Source organism: Phocoena phocoena, chromosome 12 (assembly GCF_963924675.1).
Source record: "Phocoena phocoena chromosome 12, mPhoPho1.1, whole genome shotgun sequence".
NCBI lineage: Eukaryota > Metazoa > Chordata > Mammalia > Artiodactyla > Phocoenidae > Phocoena > Phocoena phocoena.
In genome coordinates, this window is record NC_089230.1 from 49,599,815 (window position 1) to 49,616,123 (window position 16,309).

Sequence of the window (16,309 nt, forward strand, 5' to 3'; positions counted from 1 at the left end):
TGAGAGTCCGCCTGCCGATGCAGGGAACACGGGTTTGTGCCTCGGTCTGGGAAGATCCCACATGCCGCGGAGCGGCTGGGCCCGTGAGCCATGGCCGCTGAGCCTGCACGTCCAGAGCCTGTGCTCCGCAACGGGAGAGGCCACAACAGTGAGAGAGGCCCACATACTGCAAAAAAACAAACAAACAAACAAACAAAAAGGATGTTGGTAACCTCACAATTGACAGGAAAGCTGGAGAACCAGCTTTGGAAAGCAGGCAGGAACCAAGGGAGACCTGGCAGCAGGAAAACATGGCCAGAGTCACGCCCCAGGAATGTGCAGCCAGGATGCTGCCATGGGTGCCCAATGGCCCTAATGCTGCCTTCACTGAGCATAACTTCTCAGCTCTCCTTGGGTCTTCGTCACTTCCTAGACATCTAAGGCCCCGGGCAGGAGCACCTGACTAGTTGAGCCCAGGTTATATCCCCACACCCTGGCTCACATATAGTGGGGAAAGAGAGGAGGTTCTCCAGAGGCTGGTGCAACCTTGTGAGGAGTTTCTCAAATAGGAAAGGTGCTTAGATGTTTAAAAAAAACAAACAAACAAACCCCAAAACCAGATCCACTAGAGAAAGGTTGAACTTACTGTCCACTCTTAACCAGTTAGTTAGATTTCATCCAGAAGGAAGCAAGCCAACAGAACTTTTCATCAAGAGTATGACAACATCTTCTTTGGTGTTTCGGAAAAAATTTTAGGGCTGTGACCAAACGGTACAGTGGGGAAAGCTTGGTGGCAGGGCGGCCATTTGGAAATCTGCTATAGTAGTGTGAGCTAGAAATAATGACAGCCTGAATTAATTAGTGGCAGTAAGGAGAGAGGACCCAGATTCCGGAGAAAATCCTTGGATTTTTTGCACAGAGGCTAGATTTTTTGTGCTGAGTAAAACCCAGGGACTTGTTTACTTCTGGTTTGGAACGATATAGCAGACAATTAGGTTTGGCTGCTAGGTGACATTATCTTGTGTCACAGTCACTTACTCTCTTTTCATTAGAATTTTTAGAATTATCTACTCTTAACAACCACATAAAGATAATATATTGATGCCCAGGGAAGTTTAATGATGTCTGAATGGACTCACTCACTTCAGAAATCAATTATGACTTGCAATATGTCCTTTTTCTTCCTAAACCTATGAAGTTTACTATATTATGCCTCTTATTCTAAAGTTATAATATTCTTTTATAATTAAGAACTTGTAGTACAGAAGCTTAGAGGCACAAACAATTAATTATAATAAGTATGGATGTAATACTTCATTCCTGGATGCCAGATATTACAATACTATTTCAGTCTTTTAATTTAAAAAAAAGCTTAGAGCGACATAAAGTAATGATAGTGATACAACTAAAAGTGATTTCATTTATGCCTCCTAGATTCTTAAGAAATAGGGCAGGGCAAATTATGTACTTGTTAAATCAGGCAGCATTTTTATATATGAGAATGGTGCCTAAGAGTTGAAATGTATTCCATTAGATGTGTTCTGCTCCCTAAATGAATGCTACTGTGATGGACAACAGTGTTTTCACTTTGGATGCCTCTTTGTAGGGCTAGACAAGGGCTCACAAATGTTAGTTGTCTCTACGAGAAAGTATGTCAATTGAAAACAAGAGCTGGAGGTATCTGGGAGTATGAGGTCACGAATGAAATAACTCAAAAGCACATCATCCTCTCTTTCCTACCCCTGGTATGGTACCTCCTATTCATATAGTGGCCTTATTTTCCTGCTCAGAAAGACTATGGCCTGGCTCTGCTCAGCTAATCTGTGCAGTCTCTGAAAATCCAGAACACACAGTAACCAAATCCATGGGCTCATGTTGGATCTTTTCCCAGAATTACTCAGAAAAGAAAAGAATTCCCAGTCTGCTGCTTTTTCCAGAGGGAATGACCAGTGTTCCTTTCCACACCCAGTTTGTGATGCAGTGGATATATAGGCCATGTGCTGTCAGTCTTGTGTGATAGGTTAATGTGATTCAGAGCTTTACCACTTAAGGGTTTTAAAAAGCATGTTATTTAGGTAGTAAAATTTTGGTATAATGAAACAAACATCCTTAAGTCATTCTTTTAATTTTACTGTTACATTATCTACTGTTAATGCTGTCAATCATCTTATCACTGAAAACGTTATTCTATTATATTTTTGGTCATTTCTAAAACTTTCTGCTAAAACACTGACCTGCATTACCTTCTTCTCTCTAATTTTAATAGCATGATTTTGTGTTCTTGGACATTTCTATTGATTTTTATCCAATCGGAAGATTGATTTTTGAGGTAAGAGGTTTTTGGTGGTTGTTTTTTAATAAGTTGGGGGGAGTGAGAATCTCTGTCAAAATGTTAAGTTTTTAATCTATGAAACCTTTTCTCTTTATTTTTAGCTGTATTGTGATACATGTCCCAAAACATGTAAAAATTTTCAGATCTTGTGCACAGGAAAAGCAGGGTTTTCCCAAAGTGGCATCAGGCTACATTACACAGGTTCCATTTTTCATCGAGTGGTACGGAATGGTTGGATACAAGGAGGAGGTGAGTTTAAAAGCTTAAATACAACTTAGTTGCAACATTAAATCAAAATGTCCAAACTTTTATTTATCTGCCTTTGTGAAATTCATATAGAATTAGATATATTTAATATTAGATGTTACATATATATTTAAAGGATGTTTTATATGGCCAAATGATGAATTAAGATATTCATACTTTTTAAAAAAATTCCCTGCTTATTAAAATAAACAAATCTAAAGTGTGTTACCAGGAATATTGCAGGTTAAAAAGTAATACAAGCAAGTAGGATAGAGCAGAAGCAAGAAGAACTACAATCCTGCAGCCTGTGGAACGAAAACCACATTCACAGAAAGATAGACAAAATGAAAAGGCAGAGGACTAGGTACCAGATGAAGGAACAAGATAAAACCCCAGAAAAACAACTAAATGAAGTGGAGATAGGCAACCTTTCAGAAAAAGAATGCAGAATAATGATAGTTAAGATGATCCAGGACCTCAGAAAAAGAATGGAGGCAAAGATCGAGAAGGTGAAAGAAATGTTTAACAAAGACCTGACCTAGAAGAATTAAAGAACAAACAAACAGAGATGAACAATACAGTAACTGAAATGTGGAATCAGTAGCAGAAGGAATCAGTAGCAGAATAACTGAGGCAGAAGAACGGGTAAGTGACCTGCAAGACAGAATGCTGGAATTCACTGCCGTGAAACAGAATAAAGAAAAAAGAATGAAAAGAAATGAAGACCAAGAGACCTCTGGGACAACATTAAATGCAACAACATTCACATTATAGGGGGTCCCAGAAGGAGAAGAGAGAGAGAAAGGACCTGAGAAAATATGTGAAGAGATTATAGTCGAAAACTTCACTAACATGGGAAAGAAAATAGCCACCCAAGTCCAGGAAGTACAGAGAGTCCCAGGTAGAATAAACCCAAGGAGAAACATGCAGAGACACATAGTAATCAAATTGACAAAAATTAAAGACAAAGAAAACTTATTAAAAGCAACAAGGGAAAAACGACAACATACAAGGGAACTCGCATAAGGTTAACAGCTGATTTCTCAGCAGAAACTCTACGAACCAGAAGGGAGCGGCATGATATATTTAAAGTGATGAAAGGGAAGAACCTACAACAAGATTACTCTACACTGGCAAAGATCTCATTCAGATTTGATGGAGAATTCGAAAGCTTTACAGACAAGCAAAAGTTAAGAGAATTCAGCACCACCAAACCAGCTCTACAACAAATGCTAAAGGAACTTCTCTAAGTAGGAAACACAAGAGAAGAAAAGGACCTACAAAAACAAACCCAAAACAATTAAGAAAACAGTAACAGGAACATACATACTGATAATTACCTTAAATGTGAATGGATTAAATGCTCCAACCAAAAGACACAGGCTTGCTGAATGGATACAAAAACAAGACCTGTATATACGCTGTCTACAAGAGACCCACTTCAGACCTAGGGACATATACAGATTGAAAGTGAGGGGATGGAAAAAGATATTCCATGCAAATGGAAATCAAAAGAAAGCTGGAGTAGCAATACTCATATCAGATAAAATACACTTTAAAATAAAGAACGTTACAAGAGACAAGGAAGGACACTACATAATGATCAAGGGATCAATCCAAGAAGATACAACAATTATAAATATACATGCACCCAACATAGGAGCACCTCAATATATAAGGCAAATGCTAACAGCTTAAAAAGAGGAAATCAACGGTAAAACAATAATAGTGGGGGACTTTAATACCTCACTTACACCAATGGACAGATCATCCAGACAGAAAATTAATAAGGAAACACAAGCTTTAAATGACAAAATACACCAGATAGATTTAATTGATATTTATAGGACATTCCATCCGAAAACAGCACATTACGCTTTCTTCTCAAGTGCACACGGAACATTCTGTAGGATAGATCACATCTTAGGTCACAAATCAAGCCTCAGTAAATTTGAGAAAATTAAAATCATATCAAGCATCTTTTCCAACCACAATGCTATGAGATTAGAAATCAATTTCAGGGAAAAAAATGTAAAAAACACAAACACATGGAGGCTAAACAATACATTACTAAATAACCAAGAGATCATTGAAGAAATCAAAGAGGAAATCAAAAAATACCTAGAGACAAGTGACAATGAAAACGTGATGATCCCAAACCTATGGGATGCAGCAAAAGCAGTTCTAAGACAAAAGTTTATAGCGATGCAATCCTACCTCAAGAAACAAGAAAAATCTCAAATAAACAATCTAACCTTACACCTAAAGGAACTAGAGAAAGAACAACAGACAAAAGCCAAAGTTAGCAGAAGGAAAGAAATCATAAAGATCAGAGCAGAAATAAATAGAAACAAAGAAAACAATAGCAAAGATCAATAAAACTAAAAGCTGGTTGAGAAGATAAACAAAATTGATACACCTTTAGCCAGACTCATCAAGAAAAAGAGGGAGAGGACTCAAATCAGTAAAATTAGAAATGAAAAAGGGGAAGTTACAATGGACACCACAGAAATACAAAGCATCATAAGAGACTACTACAAGCAACTCTATGCCAATAAAATGGACAACCTGGAAGGAATGGACAAATTCTTAGAAAAGTATACCCTTCCAAGACTGAACCAGGAAGAAATAGAAAATACGAACAGACCAATCACAAGTAATTATATTGAACCTGTGATTAAAAATCTTCCAAAAAACAAAAGTCCAGGACCAGATGGCATCACAGGTGAATTCTATCAAACATTTAGAGAAGAGCTAACACCCATCCTTCTCAAACTTTTCCAAAAAACTGCAGAGGAAGGAACACTCCCAAACTCATTCTACAAGGCCACCATCACCCTGATACCAAAAGCAGACAAAGATACTACAAAAAAAGAAAATTACAGAATAATATCACTGATAAATACAGATGCAAAACTCCTCAGCAAAATACTAGCAAACAGAATCCAACAACACATTAAAAGGATCATACACCATGATAAAGTGGGATTTATCTCAGGGATGCAAGGTTTCTTCAATATATGCAAATCAATCAATGTAATACACCATATTAACAAATTGAAGAATAAAAACCATATGGTCATCTCAATAGATGCAGAAAAAGCTTTTGTCAAAATTCAGCACACATTTATGATAAAAGCTCTCCAGAAAGTGGGCATAGAGGGAACCTACCTCAACGTAATAAAGGCCATATACGACAAACCCACAGCAAACATCATTCTCAATGGTGAAAAACTGAAAGCATTTCCTCTAAGATCAGGAACAAGACAAGGATGTCCACTCTCACCATTATTCAACATAATTTTGGAAGTCCAGCTACGGCAATCAGAGAAGAAAAAGAAATAAAAGGAATACAAATTGGAAAAGAAGAAGTAAAACTGTCACTGTTTGCAGATGACATTATACTATACATAGAGAATCCTAAAGATGCCACCAGAAAACTACTAGAGCTATTCAGTGAATTTGGTAAATTTGCAGGATACAAAATTAATGCACAGAAATCTCTTGCATTCTTTTACACTAACAATGAAAGATCAGAAGGAGAAATTGAGGAAACAATCCCATTCACCATTGCAACAAAAAGAATAAAATACCAAGGAATAAACCTACTTAAGGAGGTAAAAGACCTGTACTCAGAAAACTATAAGACAGTAATGAAAGAAATCAAAGATGACACAAACAGATGGAGAGATATACCATGCTCTAGGATTGGAAGAATCAATATTGTGAAAATGACTATACTACACAAAGCAATCTACATATTCAATGCAATCCCTGTCAAATTACCAATGGCATTTTTTACAGAACTAGAACAAAAAATCTTAAAATTTGTATGGAAACACAAAAGACCCCAAATAGCCAAAGCAATCTTGAGGGGAAAAAACAGAGCTGGAGGGATCAGACTCCCTGACTTCAGACTATACTACAAAGCTACAGTAATCAAGACAATATGGTACTGGCACAAAAACAGAAATATAGATCAATGGAACAGGATAGAAAGCCCAGAGATAAACCCACACATCTATGGTCAACTAATCTACGACAAAAGAGGCAAGGATATACAATGGAGAAAAGACAGCTTCTTCAATAAGTGGTGCTGGGAAAACTGGACAGCTACATGTAAAAGAATGAAATTAGAACACTCGCTAACACCATACACAAAAATAAACTCCAAATGGATTACAGACTGAAATGTAAGACCGGACACTACAAAACTCTTAGAGGAAAACATAGGAAGAACACTCTTTGACATAAATCACAGCAAGATCTTTTTTGATCCACCTCCTAGAGTAATGGAAATAAAAACAAAAATAAACAAGTGGGACCTAATGAAACTTCAAAGCTTCTGCACAGCAAAGGAAACCATAAACAAGACAAAAAGACAACCCTCAGAATGGGAGAAAATATTTGCAAATGAATCAACGGACAAAGAATTAATCTCCAAAATATATAAACAGCTCATGCAGCTCAATATTAAAAAAAACACACAACCCAGTCAAATACCTAAATAGACATTTCTCCAAAGAGGACATACAGATGGCCAAGAGGCACATGAAAAGCTGCTCAACATCACTAATTATTAGAGAAATGCAAATCAAAACTGCAATGAGGTATTACCTCACACTGGTTAGAATGGGAATCATCAGAAGATCTAGAAACAATAAATGCTGGAGAGGGTGTGGAGAAAAGGGAACCCTCTTGCACTGTTGGTGGGAAATGTAAATTGATACAGCCACTATGGAGACCAGTATGGAGGTTCCTTAAAAAACTAAAAATAGAATTACCATATGACCCAGCAATCCAGTACTGGGCATATATTCAGAGAAAACCATAATTCAAAAAGACACCTGCACACCCCAGTGTTCACTGCAGCACTATTTACAATAGCCAGGTCATGGAACCAACCTAAATGCCCATCGACAGATGAATGGATAAAGATGTGGTGCATATATACAATGGAATATTACTCAGCCATAAAAAGGAACGAAATTTGGTCATTTGTGGAGACACGGATGGACCTAGAGACTGTCATACAGAGTGACGTCAGAAAGCGAAAAAGAAATATCGTACATTAAGCCATAGAATCTAGAAAAATGGTACAGATGAACAGTTTGCAAGGCAGAAATAGAGACACAGATGTAGAGAACAAATGTATCGACACCAAGGAGGGGAAAGCGGGGAGGCGGGGGTTGTGGTGGGATGAATTGGGAGATTGGGATTGATATATATGCACTAATATGTATAAAATAGATAACTAATAAGAAACTGCTGTATTAAAAAAAATTCAAAAATTAAGAAAAAAGTAGGATAACATTTTTTTAACCGAAAGATAATTTTAAATGCTCACCTAAAAAAAAGGTGTATGTAGAAAATACAGTGCTTTTAAGAAACATACTAAAGGTGGGAATTTGAAAACAGAATGAAAGAAAAACAGCTTATTTCTCACCAAAGATGTTACACTGTTACAACTGAAGTAAGATCTAAAGCATTTTGGTCTGCATCTTTGCTTTCTATTCAGGTCAGTCCTTTGGCTTTACACAGACTAGGTGCCTGATGAGCAGCACAAAATTAAATTTTGGAGGCTTTTTAGGAGATATCCCATAGGGAGCAATCGGGCAGCAATTTAGAATTAATTGGCTTAGCGTGGAAGGCGATTTGCTTGAACTTGATGAAATATGCAGGGGCTTAAATTAATAATGCTTCATTATTTTTCTATAATCTGGAACATTCTGAGGCTGATAAGGAGGAAAATGTAGATTTACTCCAAGTATCTTGTATGTAAATCAACTGTTTTTTCCTCAGTTTCTCTAAAATAAGATATTACCAATACTGTTTTCTAACCTTATTATTTTTCACTTTATGTAGTATTCATCTTCATATGTCAATATACATAAACATGTAAAATGTTTAGGGTCTGCCTAATTTTTCATCATAGTGCTATGCCAATTTAATTAATTTCCCATTGGTGAACATTTAGACTGTTCTCCATTTTTTGTTAGTATAAAACAATCCTCAAGAGGGCCCATATCGGGACTTCCCTGGTGGCGCAGTGGTTAAGAATCTGCCTGCCAATGCGGGGGACATGGGTTTGAGCCCTGGTCCAGGAAGATGCCACATGATGCGGAGCAACTAAGCCCGTGCTCCACAACTACTGAGCCTGTGCTCTAGAGCCCGTGAGACACAACTACTGAGCCCGTGCACCACAACTACTGAAGCCCATGTGCCTAGAGCCTGTGCTCCACAAGAGAAGCCACTGCAATGAGAAGCCCGTGCACCGCAGTGAAGAGTAGCCCCTGCTCACCACAGCTAGAGAAAGCCCGAAGAAGCTAGAGAAAGCCCAAAGCAGCAATGAAGACCCAACGCAGCCAAAAAAAAAAAATTAATTAAAAAAGAAAATTTTTAAAAAAGGGCCCATATCAGTGTCTCCTGATACTTAGTTCAGTGTTGACTCTGATGTGTTGGGCTTCCGGAGGCTGTGTTCTTCTTTGTTTTGCTTTTGGCTAGACCTTCCCTCACTGCTGTGAGCCCCAGAGCAAAGTTTGGGAAAAGTAGGCCATGTTACTTGTCTATTTATTTGAAGTAAAATTTCCAAATAGTAAGTGTATAGGTCTCAGGTCATGGTTGCAGATCACAAGGCAGTGATGTTTAAGGACAGTTTGGAAAAGAAATTCTGGTTACTAAATTCAATGTATACTGATTCAATGTATACTGTATGTATACTGATACATACAAGTTGTACCATGCTGGATAAGGCACTTGTCATCTCTGAATAAGTTTCTTAATCATAATTATAATATCACAGGTTGTGGTGAGGATTCAATGACATGGTATATTGAAAGTGCCAAGCTTTTTACGTATTCTCTTCCTTCAGATGTCGGATTCCCACAGGGCTGTGAGTAGAATGTCGGAGTACAGGAGCTAAGTGTGGGTTGGTGTTGTGCCTTAGGATGCTTCCAGGCACTATTGCTCGCCCTTTGGGACCAACAGGCCCCACACAGCCGTCCTTCTCCCCCCAAGCCCATCTCATCTTCTGACCTCTCCCTCTTGCTCACTCTGCTCCACACATTAGGCTCCTTGCTGTTCCTTAGCACATCAAGCATATGTGTGCCCTGAGGTCTTTTGTCGTTTCTTTTGCCTGAGATATCTACACCCAGCTATTCCTCCATGTATGCCCTTGCATCGACCCCTGATCTGTTTCTGATTTTTGCTGAGTTTATCTCAGCAGGGACCACATGACCACCCTATTCAAAAACTGCCACCTTCCTCTTCATATACCTCTCCTCACCCCCTTCTCTGCTACTCTCCTATCCCCTTACCCAGCTTTATTTTTCTTCCTAGCACTTTTCACCACTGGACATACTATTAATATTTCTTTGTTAACTGATTTATTGTCTGTTTCTTTTCACTAGAATATAAGTTCCACGTGGGCAGAGATTTTTATCTGTTTTGTTCAATGTTATATCCTCAGGTTGGAGAACAGTGCCTGGCATATAGTAGATGCTTTTTAAGAATTTGTTAAAAGAATGAATGAATGAATGAACAGATAGTTAAACAGGAAATATACATTCTGTTCATTTCTGAAGTATGAAGTTAATGAAGATACCAAGTTAGGAAGCCACTTTGGCAGTTACTAAGCCTCTTTGTGGCTCCCATAGCCCTACTGCCTTTAGAAGGATCTCCTGAGATATAGTTTAATACATTTTATCATCATCATGGTCATCAGAATGATGGTAAAGATGATGATGAGAGGATACATTCCATAAGTGTGTGATGCTGCACGATAATAATGGCCACTAATGAAGGAGCATGACGCTCTGCCAGGCAGCACACCATGTGCTCTCCCTACATGACTGCCTTTAACCCTCAGAACTACTTGGGAGGCACTTCCCATTATCCCTGTCTACATAGATGAGGAAACAGTTTTGGAAAAGGTAACCAACATCAAGATTGAAATCAAAACTTTGACGTTTACTTTGACGTTTACTTTTAACCACTATTCTGCATTGCTGAATTTGTTGCCAGAAGTATAGAAATATTAGATATCCAAAGCTGAATTCAAGGGGGTGGGTTATGGACCCAAAAAATATTAGATACTAATTGAAATGGTGTCAATATAAAATATTCACCTGGGAGATCTAAAGCAAAGGGCAAGAGTAATGGCAGGTGTTGGAGACAGAGAGCAAGGGAGTGTCACTGGTGTTTACATAAGTTAGCAGAGGAGGGGAATCGCCTGGGCAGATTTGCCTGAGCTGAAGGAACTGGTGCTAGAGGACATTCAAGTTCCGCACACCTGGATTTAGCCTGGGGCTACTGCAGCAGGCTCCTGAGAATAGCCATAGGCTGGGGGATGAGTGGGGGGGCGGGGGCAGAAGTATCAGGCAGAGTAGCTGGAGACGTAAGGTTTATCAGTTAACTTCTGAACCAGCTTTATGAATAGTATAATTTAAATGCTATATGCCCCTGTCCTGCATAAATTCTCTCCCCATACTTGCATCAGATTTCTTTAAAATAGCACAGACTCTTTTATTATAAAGTACTCATATTGAGTTTAAATGGCACAGTCCTTCAACAGTTATTTATTGCGCGCTATTCAAGGAGGGTGGTCTACAGAGCTGAAGGAAGGAAAGGGGGTGATGGGGAAAACACAGACCTCAGAGACCTCTAGTTTCATTAAAGCTAGCTTTGCTTCCCTGGTAGCTGTGAATTGATAAAATAACTTGTGCATGGAGGATTTTTATAGTAGGATCATTGCCTAAGCCAAAATATGCATATAATGCACATCATGTGAAACAAGTCCTATAAATATCATTTTTTAAAAACCTCATTATATTACAAAGGAACTTCTTTTCTAAAATACCAGATACATGAGTTATATCACCATAGGGCAAGGAATAAAAATTTGAACATTAATTCTTTTTAGAGTACCTATTTTTATTCTTGTGTTAAAAAGACCTTACTGTTCCTATTTCATCCTCTTAGCTTAATCTTTCCATTTTTCTGAAAAGCAAGATGTATCATGGAATAACTTGTGAAATAAGCAGAATTTATATGAGCACACACTCTTTAAATCGTGACCACAATTATAATTTAATACTTCATCATTTCAAAGGTTTTGCACTAAATTTAACTTATTCAGAGTTATGAGGGAAAAAAAATGGGATCATAAATGTAAAACTACTTACAAAATACAAGTGAAATCATTATAGAAATATTTTCATGGTATAGATATTAAACAATTAGGTAACTTACTCTAGTTATTGTTATAAGTAGAATCATAAAGCATTCTTTCCCTGCCATTACTGTATTTTCTTTTTTAGTCTCAGAATGTTAATGTTTATTTATTGCTGTTTCTCAGATATAGTTGCTGGAAAAGGAGATGGTGGAGAGTCAATTTATGGACCAACATTTGAAGGTATGTATCTTTAAATTTTGTCAGTCACATTTTAATTGATTATTCAAATTTAACAGGACTGGATGATTTCACAACCCCAAATTAGATAGTGTTTGGGGTAATATACTACAAGTACACATACTAAAAGTGGGAGTTTAAAATAGGGTAGGTGAGAAGGCATCCCATTCCAGTTCAGTACAGCTTTGTACATAAAATTTTTCACTTGCCTAATTATGTTATTTCTTTAGGATAAGTTTCTAGAATTAGGATCGTAGGGGTAGAAGGGAATTTACATTTTTAAGGCTTGTACTTTGCCATGCTCACACTTAGAATTGGTACCTTGATAGTCATCCTACTAAGACTGCTGTTGGGGATTCTGGAAAGATGATAGTGGTGGTGGCATAGTTCTTTAATTTTTTGAAATCCCAACATAAATACAGACAAAAAAAATTAGATAGGAAAACTAAAGACCCACGGATAACACAACAAAACTAGGTGACAAGGTATCTACATGAATTCCAAATATAAACAGGTAAGGACAAACTACCAACAGCCACAAAATCTGCATGGTATCAGCATGTATGTGAGAGAAAGCAGGGCATCTGACAGAGCTGAGAATATAGAACTCCACAACAGGCAATAGCAGTTGAGTGCATGGAGCCCCTCATAAGGCTTGAGGAGGCTGGAGCAGTCTAACCTCTGCGAACTCTCAAAACCGATCTGAAAGGCCTCTCTTCCAGGAAGGAAGAAGTGCTGGGAATGGAATAAAGATTATGCAGGTATCAGGACAACAGTGATAAAGAGGGAAAGGCAAAAGAGTCAGGAAATCTCAGAAAGCAAGTTGCCACACAGCTGAACAACACATGAAAATAGCAGAAGAGGGAACTTTGTGAAGTTAGGAAAACTACCTTCCTTCTAAAGCCACACCTACTTCTAAACATTGAGGAATATTAATTTTACATAAAACTAAACTTGCATTAAAAAGCAGCAGAAATTTTCATGATTATTTAAGAAAAAAAAAAAAAGAGCACAGTAACATCGCTACAGATAATGAAAGTACCCTAGAAAGAAGGCTCACAGAACAGAGCAAAACTGTAACAATTTCAAAACAAGCTAAAAGACATGAAGACAATGATATAAGACAGGAAAGAACTCATAAATCAAAATGAGGAAGCTTTAGACATGAGGTTACAGAACTAGAGAAAAGAATTAACAATAAAAGAAAATTTCAGAAACAAACAAATTAGAAGGAACACAAGACCAAATAGGCAGTCCAGTGGTTAAGACTCTGCCCTTCCAACGCTGGGGGCATGGGTTCAATCCTTGGTTAAGGAACTAAGATCCTACATGCTATGTGGCATAGCCCAAAAATAAAAAAAATAAGAGAAGTAGAAGGTAGAAGAAGGAAATTTTTTTAAAACCAAAAAGAGATGAAGAAAGCTAAAAAGGATTTACAAGAAAGTGATAAAGATAGAAAGAGAAGATCCAGCATACAGATGATAAGTATTCCTAAGGAATTAAACCAATGGAAGGGAATGGAACAAACACTTAAGAATTATAATTAAAGAAAACTTTCCTGAAATAAAAAAGGATTTGATATTCTATATTTTGTTTTCGGTGGTGATTACACAACTATACCCAACTGTCAAAATGCATCAAAGTGAACATCTAAGACATATGCATTTTACTGCATGTTTATACCGCAAGTAAAAATATCTGCTTAAAAACTTGAAACTACTTACTGAAAGAACACACAGGTACCGGACCATACTGAACCAGAACAACCAACACCAGACATATTTTACTAACGTTATTAGATATTAAAGAAAAAGAAAAAAATTCTTTGGGCAGGTAGTGAGTCACAGCAAGTGATTTATAAGGGGAAGAAAAGTACATTATCATCATACTCTTATGCCAGAAGAAAATACAGTAATATATTTAGGATGCTCAAGGAAAAGAAAAGTGAACTGGGGACTTTATACCCAGTCAAACTGAATTTGAATTATAAAGGGCACACAGAGTTATCAACATGTAACTTTAGGGAATAGTGTTGTCATGAGTCCTTCCTGAGGAATCAGTGACTATAGTGTGAGTTTCATTCAGCCAAATTACAAGAGGGACCCTGAAAGAAGAACTGGTGGTGAGCATTAATCATATAGTTACTTATAAAACTAAAATTTAATGAGGATTAAAAGGGTGAGAGTATGGTATACAATGACTATATGCTTAGTCTAACAATTTACTTTAAATGAAAGAAATGGGGAGAATATATGCAAAATTTTAAACTATTTTCAGTAAATTTTACTGGTGATGGTATTATTAATATTATTTTGAGATTGTTATATATATAATGAGAAAAAACAAGTAAGTAATTACGGGAATTTCTAATTTCATCATTTCCTGTGTCCTTGAGAACTGGAATCTTCAATATGGAAGAAAGGAGATACAGATGAAATACGACAGAGGTTAATAAGTAAAATATTCCATAGTCCTGAATTTGAAATATCACTTTAAACTCAAGAAGTATCATATCTGTATCTATATCTATATCTAATCTATACCTGTATCTATAGTTCTGCCCATGGAATTCGTCTGCAAACAATGACCAGCCGAGTAATGACATGGACTCCTGGAATTTAGATTGTTGTTTTGAATGTCATTTCTTGATTAAAGAAACCAGGGCCTCTGGGACAAATGGCAGATTCCAGTTCTGAGACAGGAAATTTTGAAATGAGCCTGGAACCTCAGTCATGCTATCATGGCATCAGATAGCCAGGAGCGCTATTAAAGATTTACTGGGGTCATGGCAAAGGGCTCAGGAGCCAATTTGAAGAGTCTCTCACTGGCCAAAGAAGAAATAATTTGAATAGTAATTACAGTTGATTGAAACCCAACAAACATTTTAAATCCATGAGTTCATAATGATATTATAAAATAAAACCTACTTGCTCACCTCTAGGGGAATGATAGGAAATGAATTCATTATCTTGAAAACTGATAAATATAGGTAAAGAATCAAGCATTTACCTTGCCTTTCCTATAGGAACTATACCAAACTGTAGATAAGGGGAGACATCTTGTTATAAAAGTATTCCAATTAATAATGGAAAGGAAAAATAAAATTAGAATGTCACCATTTCGCTGCCTCCAGGGAAATAATGGATGTAGGCATTGGCTGCATCAGCGTCTGCTAACTTCACAAAAACAGAGACAATCAGACAGTATGAGCCTTCTGTTGAAAGGACACACTACCAAAGGGATAGAACAAGAGTCTGATGAAGCTGTTGGACCTAGCTTCTAATTTGCGAGAAATGCAATCAGTTCTGCTATAATGTGTTCTTAAAAATCTGTGCTATGTAAAATCATGAAATGAAAACCACAGGACTTATGGCAAAACTGAGGTAAAAAAACTTCCTCGGTGACACATTAATAAATAAGTTAATAACCTAATAAAAACAGTAACACAGTTTTATATATATTATGTGGTCAAGAAATACATCAGAACCATAATAAATAAGGCACTTTACCCTGAAGACTCCTTGACATCTGTGGAGGTGGCATGGGAAGAGCTGCAGCTTGTGAGTGATCTTGAGGTGGCGGAAGGAGCATTATCTGCAGCCAGAGGGAAGCTGTAACTCCAGATGTGGGTGGATGCAGCTCATACGTGGTGACGGATGTGGCTGGTCACGTCTGAGGTGTGTGTGTTCCTGGGTAGCTAGCTCAGTTCAGCAGAGGCAGTTTCCTGCATTCGCCTGGTGGTTCTCCTGGAGGGAAGTGCGTTAAAGCAGGGGTGAGATTCATCATGCTCAAGTCATTCCCTCCCATATATCAATCGAGGTGAAACAATCTGCATCTTCAACACAAGTATTAGCACAGAACCCACAGGACAGGGAACAGAGAAACCTGCTGGACTGCACCGTGTGTGCAATCAGCAAACTCTGGCCTGGGAGAAATTCTAGAGGTGAAATAGCTTAGGTTCATTAACAGATAAAGTGTAAAAAAAGAAAGGGATAGAGGTAGAACCTGGGGAGGGAAGGCTGGCAAAGTTCTTTCTCTTGGTCTGAATGGTGGTTAAAAGGGTATTTGCCTTATAATAACTTTAACAATAATTCTGACTATAGTGTTCCATGGCTCTTTGTGTCTATATTTTAATACAATGAAAAGGTTTAAAAAATAATCAATGGCCAAAGGAAAAGGGAAAAGTAAAAGCTAGTTTTCCTTCTAAATTCATGTGGAGACAGCTTTATCAAATGAAATCATTCAAGTGACACCACTCATTTATTTATTCATAGAACTTTAAACTCTTAGTTAGGTGCTGACATGGTACTAGGACCTTAGGAAACAAAGATAATGTGACCAAG

General features: G+C 37.5%; 1 protein-coding gene across 1 annotated transcript in view; it reads left to right on the forward strand.

The window, feature by feature from the left end:
- Window positions 1-16,309, forward strand: part of PPIL6 (peptidylprolyl isomerase like 6) — a 34,252-nt gene that overhangs the window by 7,900 nt on the left and 10,043 nt on the right. Inside the window, exons 4-6 of the mRNA XM_065888977.1 lie at window positions 2,246-2,308; window positions 2,413-2,560; window positions 11,913-11,969. Of these exons, the coding sequence (XP_065745049.1) occupies window positions 2,246-2,308; window positions 2,413-2,560; window positions 11,913-11,969 (268 nt within the window). The remainder of the gene's footprint in view (window positions 1-2,245; window positions 2,309-2,412; window positions 2,561-11,912; window positions 11,970-16,309) is intronic.